Consider the following 18,338-nt stretch of genomic DNA (forward strand, 5'->3'; position numbering starts at 1 on the left):
CACAAAAGAAATGAAGGAACTATAGACACAGAAACCATCTTGTCGGTCTCTAAATAAAAAGAGTATTCTTAGATAAAGCACCACTTCTAAGCATTTTCTTACCATCCATAACTACCATATTATATTGGGGTCCCATTTTTAAGACACAACATATTCTTAGAAATTTCGTCCTGATACAGATAACCAACTGGCAAAATCTTGGCCACTAGTAGAAATAGCTAAAAGGGTAGATAAAAGTAGTGGTAAGTGTGCCTGCCTATACAAGATGAAATAGGACCAGAGGACTGAAAAAATTCTGGCAAATATCAACAACAGCCATCCAGTCAATGGCAACACTTAGATGCCCTAGTATACAGGGTTTAGATTGACATGTTCTGGTTTCTGTGGCAGATGGATATATAGTGGCTTCCGATAAATCATACTTCCTTGGTCTATGCCATTGCGTGGTCCCCTCCAGCACTGACTCTGGTTTTGGCCACGGCACTGACTTTTGCCAATGGGACATCAGCAAATGTTATGCAAGCAGAGTCTCAAGAAGCACCTGTGCAGCAGTAAGGCTTACCCTCTTAGAACCTCAACACCGCGAAGAGAGGGAGGTCCAGGTAATAGCCAGCACCAGCCATCAGACATGTGGGTCAGACCATTAAGCTTGGTCACCAAAGTATAGTCTTAGGCAATTTTCAGACAGTAGGTTTGAGTTAAGAGCTAAATGCCAGGATAAATTATAATTCAAAGTGTTGGAAAACACCTTAGCTCTCTTAAACCCACCCTTATTTTACAGGTGAGCAAGGCCTAAGAAAGTAAAGTGACTTGTTTAAGGTCACAAAGCCAGTTAATGATGGAGTCATGACTGTAATTCAGGTCTCTGATACTCTAGCGAAATTCTCTTACTTCGTATCATTCTGAACCAGAGGAAAGCAAAACAAGTTAACCAGTCTAAGAAAACTGTAGTTTAACTGTTTGACCCTAGATTCCCCTGAAAACTAAAATAATAAGAAAATACACATTAGAAGGTTAAATACATATATTTTCATTTTAATATAATTACGATCCTCATTGGAAATGGAATTTTATCCTTTTTTTTTTCAAAGATGAGAATTTTTAATGGTACAAGCAAGTTGAAAAAATTAATTTAACCCTACAAATTCTGCACCAACAAGACATCCTGCGCCCAGGATTTGACTTTAGGGAAAAGAAGGTCCACAAAAAAAATGTGTCCATCCATGTTTATAGCAGTTTTTAAAGTTCACTTCTATGACTGGTGTATAATAGTCACCAACACTGTTTTGAGAAATGAGGCCTAATGAATATTCTAATATTCATTAAACATTCTGCTCAGTTACCATATTCCTTTCACCACTAAGAAGACATAACCCAAGCATTTGCTGAATATAGAAAAAGGTCATCATTTCGTGATGTGTTCTAAGAATTCCAATATTTTTTTGTTTTGTTTTGTTCATTTATTCTTTTTACCCTTTCTTTTTTTTTTTTTTTTTGAGCACTTTTAGCATCTCTGCCATCTCTTCTTGTTTAGACTACAGGAATCTTGGACCAGTTCTTGGACCAGAGAATTGAGTTCCTTCCTCAAACGCACATTGACCCTCATCACTTTTCTGCACATATCAGTGAGGCTAAGTATATTAAATAAATCTCTGTTGAGCCTGGCATGCTCTACAGATTTCTCCATGCCAGCATTCTCCTTTTTAGCAGCACCAATCTTGTCAATAAGTTGGTATTTCTCCTCAATCAATGCAGCCAGCATTTTTGACAACTTCTCTTTGTGTTTTCCATAAAGTCGACTTCTACAAGACTGAGCAAGTCTGAAAGTACATAAGACACCCAACAGGAAGCTGATGACAGGCAGACATGCCACTGTCCACCCTTCTAGGGTCTGAAAAGTGAACCATGAACTCAGGCCACTGGGCAGCAGCAACACCACAAACTCACTCAGCTTCCCAAAGAAGAGCCTTAAGCCAAGCTCCACAAAGGATGGCAGCCCCTCCATGGCACTGATCCACCACAGGGCTCTGCCCAGTTACCATGGATACACCAGCCACAATAAGCCCTGGGAACACACCAACATTCTACCTGGAACCCAACCAGCAACTGACATCCTAGATTGGTCAGGTATCTTGTCAGTGTTGGGAGAGGGGCTGTGTCAGAGGAGAGGTTTGTCACGAAAATGTGATTCTCTCCACTAGGGTCTAATTGTAACTTTTTCTTCCCTCTTTCCTTTTGTGTTGATCTCAATACACAATACAAATGGTGTGAAGTGTGTCCATGTGAAAGTTACGGTTTCACATGTCTTTAAAATTTCTAAAACCTGACAGTATCTGAAGAACCACTGTAGTAATTATGTTAGAATCATAGCCATTAACACAGAATATACACCTCTGTCCCATTTCTACTGAAACACACACACTCATCATGGATCCATCAGATTCGTGGGGGCTGAATTTCATGGAAAGGAAATCAACTGCAATGTACAAGTTTTTTATTTAGTTATAGTCAGTTTACAAAGCTGTGTCAATGCTTGTATACACTTTCATGTCTGTCTCTTTTGCTCTCAGTACTGTTTTTAGAGCTACATGCCTGTTTTTATATGAATATGCCATTCATTCTGTTCATACGGGTGGAATATGCCTTTCATTCATTCTGTTGGAAGGCTTGTAAGAGTATATCACAAACTATTAATCCATTCTCTTAATAATAGACATTTGAGTTAGTTCAAGTTTTGTTATCATGAATCAGTATTTTTGAATATTTATGCACACATCCTTTTCTAAATCTCTGATGGAATTTTATTCTTATATAAAGCTTTTCTTTCCTCTTTTCCTCTCTTTTTGAGAGAAAAAGACATTATATCTTAGGATAATATAGCACAGTAAAAGACCTTGAAAACCTTAATTTTACAATTTCCTATCTTTTTGTAGTAATGCTTTCTAGGTCTCAAGTTTTTAATTACTCCATAATCAAGTTTTTGTACTAACTGTTCCTGGCATATAAAGACGTCTAATATGAAAAACTTTGCCCATATTGGTAACAGTTATAACTTTCAGGAAGGGGACTGGGAGGTGGGAGTCAGTGGTCAAAATTAATTATCTGTAATACTATAATTTAAATTTTCTTACAAAAAGAAAAATATCCATATATTACCATATATGGAAGGTAATATCCATGTATTACCTATACAATTAAAAATAAAAAACAAAAAGCTCTCAAAGCTATTCAACCAGTTCACATTCTCAGCTCTTCTTATGTTTGAAAGATAGTTCTCTCAAATTTAACTCAAATTACATTCCCAGAAAATGCTATGGCACTGTTTAACCTACAACAGAGCAACTCAGAGTCATAGAATAGTTAAGGGAACTCAATTTCCAGCAGCTTGAAATTAAAAACAACAACAACAAACCCCCCCTAATCTTATGAGTTAATGACAAAAGAAAATATGTTAAACTAAAAAATGCAAAAATTTATAAGTGAAAATATCAAGACCATTTTCCAACTAGTTTTTTCTTTTTCGTTTGGTTTCTTTCTTTTTTTTTTTTTTTTTTGCTTTTTCTTCTTTTCCAACTTTAAAAACTATGCACATACTGTGTTTACTTTAATAATTCCTATTTGTAAAAGGAAAAATAATTTCTGCTAAGTGAAGAAGTTTTATTTCCTAATAAGAATAAACTTATTTTTTTAAAAGCTTCCATACCAAGTTATTGCCTTCTGATACCACTCTACAAAGAATTGATTTTTACTTAAATTAAAATTTTTACTTTAAAAATAAACAAAAAATGAAACAAGGGCAACTTTTACAAATCATAATTATAAACCTCAATTAAAGCCTTTACGAGAAACACTAAATGATGACTATGTATAAATAAGACAATGAAAATTACAAAACATTTTCTTAAAAAGTCATGATAATCAAAGATACACACTCTTTCAAGGGTCACTAATAACAGCCAACAGCCTCTATGCAATCTTTATCCTACTCTCTCTCTAGTTATTAAAAGATCTCCTTGCCTTCTGAGATACTGCTCTCTCCTATCTCTCTTCTGACCTTTCTGATACACTATCAATCTTCACTGAAGCCTCATTTTCCCTGCAACCCTCCTTAACTGCTTCCAGGGCAATTTCATTCATTTTGGTAGAGGCTTCAAGTATCACTCAATGCTAATGACTCTCAGATCCACATCTCCACATCAAGTCCAGATCTCTTCCCTAAACTTCAGATCTGTTTTTCCAACAGCCAACCAACATGTCCACCAAGATAGAGCCCAGGTAATACAACAAGTTTAACTTGTCTGAAGCCAAAGACATCCTCTCCCCGTCCCATCCCCCACTCAAAACTGAATGGTCTTTTTCACAGTTTATCGCAGTTAATGAATAAGAGCCACAGACAACAAGACCATTTTTAACTCCTTCTCTTCTTATATCCTCTGTATCTCCTTAGTCCCTAAATCCTATTTGAAGGCTACTCCTGTGAGGTACATGCCATCATTTACATTTCCACAGCCATTACCCTTCATCTCATTTGAAAACAGCTTCCTTGATGACCTCCCTGCCATTAACCTCTTGCTATTCTAAACCATAAACTATAGATTACATATTTAAAGTATGTGTATGTATACCTAAAAAAAACTGCGTGTGTATATATAGTTATATATAATTACACATATATACTTTAACTATGTATTTCTAGAGACACTGAGTTTGCAGTTTGAGATTTATTGCTTAGGCCACAGAAAGTTGTTAAACTACAAACGTCTATTTGTATATATAGTTATATATAACTTTCAAAAGCCTCCTCATTCTAAAAAGGCTCAGTACTACTGTCTATAGGATAGAGTCCAATTCCTTAGCACAGCTTTTAGGGTCACCACAACTTGGCCCAATTTGTATTTCCAGATTCACCAGCTACCACACTGCTCTGAAGTAATTTATACACTCCAGCACATACACCACAAAGATTCACTTTTTCTTCTCTGCTTCTGCTAATCCCTGTTATCTTGAAACTCAGGGTAGTCTCTGTTCTCTGCTAATCCTCCACCAAACAAAATTAACTCTTCTTTCCTCTGTGCTCCCAAGTACTTTGTTCCCACCTCCAGTACAGACCCTATTAAATACATTAGTATTAGAGTACACATCTGCCTCCCTGATAGCCTGGGAGCAACTTGAATCTTATTCATCTTAATATTCCCATCTTTCGTGTGCTACAGAAGTGTTTGTAAATGTTCGTTTAACTGAATTGAGGATAGAGCCTCAAGGGTAATCCATAATTAAAGGTCTGCTAGAAAGAGAAAAGTCCACATATAAGTAAAGGAGTCAGAAGAAAGACAACTAGGAAAATGCAGTGACATTAAACTGTCTTTTCTTTGGCTTTCAATAAACTGAATAAACAGTTCAGAGAGTCTAATGTGACACAGAGGCAGAAGGCGATTGAAAACTACGAAAATGCCTTTTGTGATAGAGAAAAAGTATTTGTTATGTATACAGCTGACAAAAGTTAACATACTTAATAAATACAGATGTATAGGAATAGATAAAAGATAAAATTCCATCCAAAAGAAAAATAGACAAAAGAATTAACAACTAATTCATAGAAGAAAAATGTAAAAGACCGATAAACATTTGAAAAATTCCTCAAATTCACTAATAATCAGAAAACATTAAGTTGGAAAAAGAAAATACTACTTTCACCTATCAAATGGAAAAAAAAATTTCAATGATAATATTCAAGAATGACCAGGGCATGATGATGATTATGCCCATGCTATGCTGGGGGGAATGTAAATTAGTACAATATTTCTGGGAGCCAATGTAAAAATACATACAGGAGAAGCTTAAAAATATTCAAACCCTTTGACTCAGCATTTTCACTTCTAGGAATTTATCCTAAAAAAAGAGACATGGAAAAGTTTATGCAGAAGGATATTCATAGCAACACCATTTAGAGTATTAAAAATCTGGAAACATCAATGTCCACCAAGAAAGGAGTGACAAAGGAGTGATAAAGTCATATATTTCTAAAAAAGGATATTAAAAAACAAATTATTTTTGAAAAATATTTAATGAAAGAATCATTAGATAATATTAAGTGAAAAAGGAGTGATAAAGTCATGTATTTCTAAAAAAGGATATTAAAAAACAAATTATTTTTGAAAAATATTTAATGACATGGGAAAAGAATCATTAGATAATACTAAGTGAAAAAGGAAAAAACTGAATAAATAGTACAACATAACAATACAAATGCATGAAATAAAGAATGGGAAGAAATACACAAATTATTAACTGTAACTATTCCTGTGCAAAGTCACTACCAGTCCCTAAGAACACAAAGTAATTTTATAATTAAGAAAAAATATGATTGTTTTTAAAAGGTTATTTTATTTGCTCCTAAATGATTTTGGCAAATTTCAATTGTCAGAAAAACGTAGAAGCCAGATTACAGGAGATTTAAAGATAAATAAGTAGTAAGCAGAAGGATACACACCATTTGTTAAATAGTTCAATAGCAAAAGCAGAAACAAATTAGATGGTAGTTAAGAGGTCAAAATCAATTAAAGCCTAATCATTTAAACTGTAGGAGACGAGCATATTCAAATTGGAAATGAGAGATGGAGACGATGAAATTCAGGACACTAAAAAGGGAGAGTAATACATGTAAATTACAGACCTCTACCTGTTATTACAGTTCAAAGATAATGGTGCAAAGACCATAAATGTGACACATATGGGGCCAGTTAGCATTGTTCTAGTCCGTGCCTACAGATTACACCCCAGCCTCAGACAATTATTTAAGAAATAGTTACTGGTCACCAATATGGCCAGAGAGAAAACATATGACTAGATTAAAGTGAATTATTACTTCTATTAGAAAAGCTCCAAAAAACAGATGTTCTTTGGAGATCAAATACTGTGATCTTTGTATAAAAACATTCTTTGAACCATTTAACAAATACTTACCAAACAGTTACTAAATGTAAGGCAGTCTCTGAGTGACAGTCTCTGCCTTCATAAATATCATATTCAACTAGCGAATCTAGACCTTAAACAACAAAATGATGAACAAGTATAATGAATACTACAGAAAGGGACCGATCAGGTACTATGGAAATAGATGAAACCATGACAAGGGGCGGATCAGTTACACCCCTTCCCTGAGGAAGTGTCATACAAGCTGAGCATACAAATTAAAAATCAGGTCCACAAATGAAGTCTAGAGGAAAGGATTAGAAATGTTGAGCATATTTTCAACACTTTTAGAGAAAGAATGAGTGTAAACACCAATGTTGTGATTAAAGATAATTATGAATAGTACATACCTATACGAAGGTCTCTTTGTAAAACATTCTTATCATAGACATAGAAAGACAAATATTGGAAAGTTCTTGGAATCTCAAAGTAAAATTCTTCACTGAAAAATGGGCTGAAGAGAAAAGGGGGAAAGTTCATTAAATGTAAATTCAACAGTATCCTCAATTAATATTTTCAATAAAATAAATTAAAATTACAAACTAAAACACCATAAAGAAAAGTTTCAATAGCTCCAAAATAATTCTCTATGTTATGTTTCAACTAAATCCTGCACAAACCAAGCTGAACTCTACAAGGACCTCAACTGCCAGGCTGGGCTCTGAACAAGCAGATTTGCAGGAGTCCTGTGGCCAGCAGACCCACTAACTGCCTAGGGTCATGCTCACCTAAAGTGGACACAAGAGCTGAGGACAGTGTTGTTCACACCATCATCATCTCAGAAATACGTAAAGCTAAATTAATCACAATAATATAACATCTAAAGTGGGTAATGTTATATAAAATGTTAAACATATTCTTCAAAAAAATAAAACAAGATATTTTTAATCCACTTTACTGAGGAATAAATTACATATGATAAAATCCAATTTAAAGTGCAGAGGTTGGGGGGGGAGGGTATAGCTCAAGTGGTAGAGTGCATACTTAGCATACACAAGGTCCTGGGTTCAATCCCCAATACCTTCTCTAAAAATAAGTAAGTAAACCTAACTACTCACCCACCCCCTCAAAAGTGCAGAGGTTGTGACTTTTGATAAAATTATAAACCTGTGTAGCCTCCATCCCAATTAAGATACAGTAACATTTCTATCTCCTCATAAAGTTACTCTACCATACCAGCCACAGTGATCTGATTTCTGTCACTAAAGATCTGCTGTAGGATTTCATATAAATGGAATCAAATGGTTAAGTACATTTGTGTCCAGCTTCTTTCACTCAGCTTAATGTCTGAGATTTTTTTTCCTATTTTGTTACATATATCACTAGTTCATTAGCTTTAATTGCTGGATAACATTCCATTTATGAATATTCCACAATCCATTCTCCTAGTGATGTCATCTGACTTGCTTCCAATTTGGGCAATTAAAAATAAAGCTGTATGAATATTTGTACGCACAGCCCTTTTATGCTTTCAGTTCTTCTGTGTATGTAACTATAAGTGGAGTTGCCGAGTTAAAGGGTAGGTGAATTTTTAATTTATGGGAAATTGTCAAACTGTTTCCAACCTGATTGTACCATTTTCCTCTGCTACCAGCAGTGCAGGAGAGAGCTTCAGGTGCTCTGTATCATTGTCAACTTTTGCTACCAAAACTTTTTAAAATCAGATATTCTAGTGAATTTGACATGATAAATTTATACCCCTGTGTAATCTCTACCCCAATCAAGATAAAGACATTTCCATCTCCCTAGAAAGTCCCCTTGTGCAGTCACTTCATACTATCACAGGGACCAGTGGTCTGATTTCTATCATGATACATTATGTTCAAGAATCTATAGTGACAGAAATGGTTTTAAACTACATTTCCCTGATGACTCATGATGTTAAATATCTTTTCATGTGCTTGCTGGCCATTTGTATATCTTACTTTAGGAAACATCTGTCTGAGTTTTCCCCACATATTTTAAAAGGGTTGTCTATCTTCTATTTTTTTTTTAAAGAAATTTTGGATACAAGTCCTTTGTCAAAATATTTTCTTCCAGGCGTGGCCTGCCATTTCATTTTCTTGCCAGTGTCTGTTGAAGAGCAGAAGGCTCTGATTCTGATAAAATCCAATTTATCAAGTTACCTCTTTTATGGCTGATGCTTTTAGCATCCTAAGTAAAGAAATCTTTGCTTACCCCTAAGTTGCTAAGATTTTCTCCTATGAAACAGCTTATTTTTCTAAGTTCATTTTAAAAATGCTATTTTGATATTTAAATTCTCCCATGAAGACATGAATCTCTGAAATGCTAGTTAACATCATCTGTCAAAGTACCTCTTTCCTGAAAATGTTTAAAGAGCAAAAAGATACATTAAAAATGTCACCATAAAATATAACTTCTTCAGGATGTCACGACTTAAAGAGAAGCTGAAATGCAAAGTAAATGACTCTTAAAGAAGTCATTTAGGACCCTGTCCAGAAAACTGCCAGCTCAGCTTTTTAGTTGTTACAATGCCTGGTCAACGTCTGTCAATATGTTTTTCACTTCAAACGTAACCAAAATAAACTTCTAAAAGTTGGTCTGTCACAGTAACTAGTCTTCTATTTAGTCTCAACATAGAAAGCAATACAAAAACAACTATTAGGCAAAGACACGACATGTTTAGGAATTTTCCTCCTTTGCATCATTTTACAATCATAAAATTAAGAAATTCCTTTATACATCACACATCCACACTCAACTATTATTTTAAAAACACATTCTAAGGCCAAATAAGGACAAGATGAGACCTATTCATTAAGTCATCTGTATCACTATATTACCACAATCTCAACAAATTAATCCCCACATCTGGGTGTCTACGTCTTTATTCTATAAATTAATTAATTGATTAATCAATGTATTTGAAGAAAACTTTTCAACAAGGTTGGTAAGGAGCAATGACCAGATTTATTTAAAGCAATACTCTACTATGATCACTGACCTATGATCACGCTTATCACTCCTAAGGAAGTTCCTGGTGTGGAGAAGAGAAGCAGTATTAATGTTACTCGATTTGTTTACAGACCACCTACTCCTTAAAAGGAGTTAAGGTAGAGATTTAGGAGCTATGGATTCCATGTGTGACTCCTACTTACCTGATATGAAAATTCTATATCCAGACTGCCTATAAAAACTATAATATTCAGAACCCATAAAGATCTAAATGGTATCTACCGACTTTTGACTTAGCTTATCACATTATCCACAAGGGTAGAAAACAATGGAACGAAAGCAAAGTGAGGAAGGCTTTGTGCTACAGTTTCTTTCACCCTATTCCACAAGGGAACATGCTAGGGGGGCACCTAGAATCCAAGAAATATCTAACTATATTGAAATGACCTCAGGTAACCACTGCTAGCCTTAAAATATCTTCCAAGTTGCTATGCATCTAGAAAAATAATTTAAGATGGATAAAAATAATTGGTTTTATAATTTTCTCCAACACAAATATCTGGAAAGGCAAGGGTTTAATACAAACAAACAAAAAAGTAAACTAACTTCAGTTACTCATTTACAAGTCTACATATTAGGAACAACCCAAAGTATTCAATTTATTAAAAATTACTAGTTTTGTATGTCACTGATTTTTCTGCGATATGGAATCAACATACATTAAGTAACAAATTAAGATTTAAATAGTTTCACGTCCCAATCTCAGTTTTGCTTCTAACTTCCTTTATTATATGCACAAATTATTCAGCCTTTTGGTGACTCAGTTTCATCATTTATAACATGTAAGTAACAACAGAATTCTAATACAACAGGGACAGGTGATTTACGATTAAAGACGTGAAGTGTATTACTTTAACTCTTTTTGGGTTACTAAATATCTCATCCACCGTATGTTCATTCCAACAACTCTCCATTCCCTAGCTTTAACTCTTACCTCTGAATAAGACTGCATCCTTACAGCACAGCTCTGCACTAGAATTATGTCCACAAACACTATTGCAGAGAAGAGGCGGTACACTCTAACTTGATGAATTAGAATTTACTATGATATTCTCAAAGTGCTATTACACTTTCAAAAGATGAGAAATCTACCTAGGAGTTCATTCCCTTACAATGCCCTACTTAGTTAAGCGACTTGTACAAACTTTAAGGGGTAATTTATTCTCAAGAGTAATAAAATAATGATGAACTTTGAGAAAAGTTTGAATGAATGGGCAAAATTTAGCCTACAGAAAAACCTGAGGTATATGGCAGTTGTTTTCAAAAACTTGAAAGAGTGTCATGTGAAACATGGATTAAACTTGTTCTCCAGAAATCCAGGGGACAGAATTAAAAACAATTAACAGGAAGATAAATTTTGAGGCAATGAAAAGTCACATGAAAGCAAGCACTGAGTCTGTCTTGTTCTCGTGGTTGTATGAATAAACAGCACCCAGCAAGTTCCTGGCGTGCAGTACATTCTCCTTTTGATAGACGTTAATCAACTAAATGCAACAGTTTTTTAAGAGTCAGAATGGTTCCAAGACCCAACAGGCTGCTTAGGAGGCAGTGAACTCCTTGGTCACTGGAACATTATTAAGCAAATGCCAGATGATCACTTGTCAAAGATAATTGTCAGTATGAACTAAGCATAAGGCATTTAGTCCAGCTCAATGAACATGAAGGCTCCTTTAAACTCTGAGATTTCATAATTCTAAAAATAAACTCAGAATGTAAAAGAAAAGTAAAAGTTCCAGATGAAAAATGTCTTCTTGATGATGGCTGCCTAGGAAATGTATGTATAAAATGTTTCAATCAATATATATCATGCAAATGATAATTTACCAATTGTTTTACAAACCTTAAAGATTTCTCAACAACTTGGGTACGGTAAACCTCTTCCTGGTCCAAATTTATGGTGCAGAAACAATCTCTCATTTTGTGGGGTCCAAGATATGGCAATAAATTTTTTGCTTCACCTGTTGGCACAAAAATTAAAACTGATGTTAAAAATCACCACCTGCTATATGCTAAGCCTTATATAGAATAAATTAAATTCAAAAGAATATATAAGATGTAGCACAGAAAAAAAAATTACTGATTAGAGAAAGATGATGATCAACTTGATCTAAAGGAGTCTGGTGAGACAGAAGGGAGGAGCTGTGTACACAGGGGTGTGTGAGATCATGTTATACCACTGGGTCCCTCCTCCTAGAAAAGGGCAATCCCCCAACTTGTGCCCTCCAACCCATCCCACCAGCGCCACCCCAAAGACTTGTCTCCATAATTAATCCCTCTTTTTTGTATCACCATTAATTTCCCTCTCTACTGGATCATTCCCATCAGCTCATGAACAAGCTTTGGCATTTCCCAATTTTTTAAAAGTACAAAAAAGAAAAAAGAAATCTCCCTTGACTCTACCTCCTCCCTCAGGATATTATTCCATTTCTAGACTCCCTTTCACAGCAAAACTTCTCAAAAGCAATCATCTCTAGTCACTATCTCCAATTCCTTACCTTCTATTCATTCTTTGATCCTCTTCAGCTTCTAACCCAATAATGACACTGAAACTGCTCTAGCCAAAGTCACCAATGCATTCCATATTGCCAATGGCATGTCTCTGTCCTGATCACACCTGATCTGGCAGCAGTATTTAATACAAGTGGAGGCAAACATCCCTCCTTAAAAATCCCTCTTTCCCTAGCTTCCACACCCAGTATTTCTGGCTTTCCTCCTACATCACTGGCCCTCTGCTGACTTCCCTCCCTTCTCACCTCTGAATGTTGCAATGCTTCAGGGTTCAGTTCTGGACCACTTTCTCTTCTTTCCCTATGCAAATTCCTTCAGGGTATGTGGTGTTAATGCTAATGCCTCCCAAATCTGCATTTCCCACCCTGATTACTGCTCCCCAACACTAGATGTGAATATTCAACTGCCTCCTTGAATATTCAGTAGGCTTCTCAAACTTAAGCCCCAGATCATCTGATTTCTTCCCCAAAGAACACAGGCTTACCCCAGTCTACCAGCATCTTCTCTCTTTTTCACTATCCTTCCAAAACCTCCCACCCCTATATCCAACCCATCAGTAAATCCAGCAGACCTCCAAATAAATCCCAAATCCCACCACTTCTTCTTGCCTTCATTAGTATTACCCTACAGCCCACCTTCCATCAAGCATGTGATCTTTTAAACACACTATTCAGGTCATTCCCCTACTCCAATACGGTTCCATTTCACTTAGCGTACAAGGCCATTTCTAAATCCCTATTTTCATGGTCTTCACAGCTCTACTGGACTGTGCTCTTCTCTCTGGCCTCTTCTCCTCCCACTCACCCTCTTCCCTTACATTAACCATGCCCAGCCTGTTCAAGGGGAGGGCCTCTGCCTGGAACGCTCTAACCCTCCCTCTCCTTATGGCTGCCTCTTCTTACCACTCAGGTCTCAGCTCAAATGCCACTTCCTCAGAAAAACCCTTCCTGACTATTCTATCTAAAGTAGATAAGCCTGCTACCATATTCTATTTCTGCTTGTTTTCTTGACAGCATTTACAACTATCTGAAACTGTTCATTTTTACTTAAGTTTATTTTTGGTTCCCTCAATTCAAGGCCTGAGAACTTGCTGATCCCCAAGATTTAAAACAGTGACTGTCACACAGGTGACACTTGAGAAATAGTTGCTGAATGAATATTAGAAGAAGCCTGTAAGTCTAGTTTCGAAGTTCTCGTGATATGAGATGCTCATGGGCTGAAAGGACACACAGAAGTGTGGGCGCTGAAGTCAGACACCAGTGAACTACATTAGGAAAGCAAGGTGGTTGGCACAGGGCAAGAGCATTTCCCTGAGAATCATGAAACCAATGCTCCTGTCTCACCTATGCCACTAAGCAGCAAACGACTTCAAAGCTCTGAAGAACAGTTTTCCTGATGAAAGCCTGAGCTAGATAAACTCAAGTCTCTTTCTGCTTGTCAACTTTAAAGGCCACTTAAACCAATATATTTTAAAGAAGTCAATCAGAAACTTAAGAAGCACTGATGAAAAACCCAGTAACAAATAGTTCTCTAAAATTAAAATTAGAAAATCAATGGAAAGGCACCAGTAAGATACTCATTGTTAAGTGTGTCACTGAGAGGTTAGGGAAAAAAGTCAAGGAACCACTTAAACAGAATAAACATACTTATATTCATCTCAAGTCAGAATCAAGGAATCTGATCTTTTAAAATGACCCTCAGATTGTCTAACGTGAGTTGGCCTTTATAAATACACTGGTTTCCTAACAGAAAAAAAATTATATGTATTTGAATTTGTATCCATCCATTTTCCTGTTCCACATGAGAAGAGATCCCCCTCCTCTTCTCCAAAGCTCATCCATCTACCGGTGCTCTCTCTACCCCATTCCCTCCCTCTCACGCTAGGACACTGCCAACCAATTCTATTTCCAATCTTCTCCTTTAAGTCTCTCTTTCATTGACAGCTCCCCTCTGTATAACCCAGAGGGTTTTGGTTTGTTTTCTCTCAACTGAAAATACAACTAGGTCACCATATAAGGCCTGGAAAGTAAACAAATTTGGAATTAAATCATAATAAAATGCTCCGTATCTAATGAGGGAATCTGGAACACTCAATCACTGCCCTTGAACATGTTGCTATTTTATTCACATAAGCGCAGTTTGAGCAAATGCCACTGTATTAAGTGTACATGTATTCTACCACCCACCTGTTTAAGAGGGAGACAGTGGGGATCATTTTGTCAGCAGAATCTAATGACTTTGACATTGTCAGATATTTACTTAGAATAAGTAAAAATTCAACTTCTATGTAATACATAAAATGCACTCAACATCACTTCTTAGAAAGGCAGTTGTCATAATCTGTACTCTTTGAGTGTCACTAACGTTCAAAATAAACTACCTTGCAAGTAAATTCATCGAAATCAATGCCAGATCACAAATCAATCATGTTAATATGTTGATTAAGTCAGCTATCAAGGCTTTAAACTGTAACTCCAAACTACAGTAGTAATTAATTGGCACTTTATAAAAAAAATCAAAATAATTAACTGCAACTTTATTTTTAAAAAACAAAAAATGAAGTAACTAATGGTTAGAGAATTAATAAAAATCACGTTGTACCCATTACATCTCTAAGCAGAGATTATTTTAATAGCACACACTTTATATCAAGCTACACAAAAAGGTCAGACGTCAGGAACTTTAGAATATACTTGTCTTACATGTGATATCTGCGTAAGGCCTCACTAGTTCTAGTTAATTACTGTATATAAATAAGCAAGTGCTTTGGACCAAAAAAATAAAAACACTAACAAAAAATTACTGCTCCTTAAAAGGCAAGCTTCTGGAAAACTTAATTTAAAATCTCGCTCCAATCCTTCACCTCCTACTCACAGCCTGAACCTGAAATTTGGCTTCTGACCCTTTCTTTACTAGAACTTTCAAGAACAATAATAATATTAAGTGTTACCAAATCAAAGGACTGCTTTTCTGGTGCGACCTTATTTAACCACACTTTAGTATTTGATAACACTGACCCTTCCTCAATTTAGGTAACCCATTCTAATGGTTTTCCATTGACTCCCTTTTTCGGGCTTTTCATCCATTACCCACACTTGACTGGCCTGTCGATGTCTGTTTCCTAATAGCAGCGGACTTCTTATCATGGCACAGGTGGCAGAGTTCTAAGACTAGCAGCTACAAGTTACAGCTTCCTAATTTTGCAGGCACCTTTCTGATCCTAAAAGTGGTAATTACGCCCCTTGTGGTCCAGGTGCAATGTGGCTTTTGAATGTCATGCCTGAAAGTTTGACTAGAGTCCGTTTCTTCAGTCTTTCCAACAACTCTATAAGCCATTTAAAATCTTTTATTAAATCTCTTTCTGCTTAAACTAGCTAGAGTTGATTCTGTAACCTAATCCTGACTAGTTTCTCTTATCTTTTCCATTTTTTCTAACAAATCTGAAAATCCCTATCTGGATCAAACATGAACTCAAAAATTATAAAGCAGTATTTCACTCATAACTACTTTTATTGTTCCATTAGACAATGAGTTGAATAGCAAAGTGTGCACAAGAGGTGAATGCTTCAACTTGGGAAATGGAGACAAATGGATCTTAATTCTTTGTATTGCTATATCTGCCTCTGGAAAACATTTCTTTGTTTCCTACTTTAGCATTTGGATGTGGTTTTTAAAACACGCTCAATGATACAGTATCATGTTTCCACGAACTTGGTTGTGCCAAACACTCAACATCCAAACCATGTGCACCGTTTCTGGCACCTCCATCTTATCCTCAAATTTACACATCCTATTTCGACTCTAAAGTAATAAGATTAAAGTAGTCAAGACATTCAATACATTGCTGAGATAGGACACCTGAGCAAGACAGCTGAAATGATGCAAGTGGTTTTTACTTGCATTTGAACGAAAGTAAGAAATGTTTTTAGCTTATTCTTCATTTAAAAAACTCTGTCCATGCCAGGGTACTAATATATGCAAAAGCAGGTATTTGTCCTACAAAGGTAGATGTACCATTGGTCCTGTAGCAAATAATATAGATCTAATGACATTTACAACTGTCACTATGTCCTTCAACAATGAATCAAGGTCAGGAGGCATATTATTGACAAAACAACTGCTCTTCTATGAAGAAAGGAGGCTGGCTTTCAAATACAACATCTTTTATTCTATAACAACACCCCTTCTTGTTGAATTCATAACTGGTACTCTTTAATAACTTTTCTAGGTTTACATGACTTACAACATAATTGTTAACCAAATTTTTTTAAAAACGCTTCTATCCTAAAGAATAGACTTTTAGAGATGAACTAATCTTCCACTGGGCATTTCTTCTCCCTCACAGATGTACTGCAAGTATGCCAAGAACGTCTTCACACTACATATGAGTGGTTTTGTCCAACCATAAAATGCAATAGCCACCTGCCCCTTCATGTGATAGTAACTGTTTCTCTGCATCATATATATCTTGCAACATCATACACAGAGTATATAATAAAATGTAGTATTTAGCTTTGATCCCCATCCTTCACACTGTTACCAGTTACCTTTTAAATATGTAACCAAATATATCACTCATTCAAAAGTCTTCAATGGCTCCACACCATCTACCCCTGCCCCAGGATAAAATCTAAAATTTCTTAGTCTGGCATAAAAACTCTCATGATCTGGCACCACCTACTACTAAATCTTTACCCCCACAAATTATGCTCCAGCAGTACTGTACTTTTGGTCCCTTGAACACACTGTGTTCTCTCATGTCTGCAATGCTATTGTCATTGTATGGGATGCTCTCACCTGATTTTTTTCCCCAAACAGGGAAATCTTTCTCAGGGCATCTTTGTAAAGCCTTCCCTCAACTCCTAGGTAGTCATGTCACCCTTTCCTCTACTTCCTACTGCATCTTATATGCACTGCCACTATAAGGATCAAACTGTATTGCACTTGTATTTCATTCCAACAAATATTTATTTAGTGCCTACAGCATGCCAGGCACCTTTCTAAATGCTGGGAACATAACAGTGACTAAAAATAAGTCTGCCCAGTTTGGTGCAGCCACTGTGGAAAACAGTATGGAGATTCCTCAAAAGACTACAAATAGACTTACCATATGACCCAGGAATCCCACTCCTGGGTATATATCCAGAAGGAACCCTACTTCAGGATGACACATGCACCCCAATGTTCATAGCAGCATTATTTACAATAGCCAAGAAATGGAAACAGCCTAAATGTCCATCAATGGATGACTGGATAAAGAAGATGTGGTATATTCATACAATGGAACACTACTCAGCCATAAAAACCGACAACATAACGCCATTTGCAGCAACATGGATGCTCCTGGAGAATGTCATTCTAAGTGAAATAAGCCAGAAAGAGAAAGAAAAATACCGTATGAGATTGCTTATATGTGGAATCTAAAACAAAACAAAACAAAAACAAACAAACAAAAAAACATACAAAGCATAAATACAAAACAGAAATAGACTCACAGACATAGAATACAAACTTGTGGTTGCCAAGGGGGCAGGGGGTGGGAAGAGATAGACTGGGATTTCAAAATTGTAGAATAGATAAACAAGATTATACTGTATAGCACAGGGAAATATACACAAAATCTTATGGTAGCTCACAGAGAAAAAAATGTGACAGTGAATATATATATGTTCGTGTATAATTGAAAAATTGTGCTCTACACTGGAATTTGACACAACATTGTAAAATGATTATAAATCAATAAAAAATGTTAAAAAAAATAAGTGTGCCCACATGGAACTGTTGTGCAATCTAGACAGAGGGGACAAACATCATAAACACTTAAACTTAAGTAAGTACATAATATTTACTGCTATAAAAGAAACAAATACTTACTGCCAAGG

The 18,338-nt window shown here is 35.9% G+C and overlaps 1 protein-coding gene across 3 annotated transcripts in view; it reads right to left on the minus strand.

Annotated features, from left to right (window-relative positions):
• RASA2 (RAS p21 protein activator 2) overlaps window positions 1–18,338 on the minus strand; it is a 112,497-nt gene that overhangs the window by 73,796 nt on the left and 20,363 nt on the right. For all 3 annotated transcript variants that reach the window (XR_004322773.1, XM_032487322.1, XM_032487316.1), the window contains exons 2-3: window positions 11,789–11,906; window positions 7,323–7,426 (exon numbers count right to left, since the gene is read on the minus strand). Coding sequence is in view for 2 of the 3 variants with exons in the window: in XM_032487322.1 (XP_032343213.1) it covers window positions 7,323–7,426; window positions 11,789–11,906 (222 nt within the window). In the remaining variant the exon portion in view is untranslated. The remainder of the gene's footprint in view (window positions 1–7,322; window positions 7,427–11,788; window positions 11,907–18,338) is intronic.

The sequence above is a fragment of the Camelus ferus genome, chromosome 1 (genome assembly GCF_009834535.1).
Source record: "Camelus ferus isolate YT-003-E chromosome 1, BCGSAC_Cfer_1.0, whole genome shotgun sequence".
NCBI lineage: Eukaryota > Metazoa > Chordata > Mammalia > Artiodactyla > Camelidae > Camelus > Camelus ferus.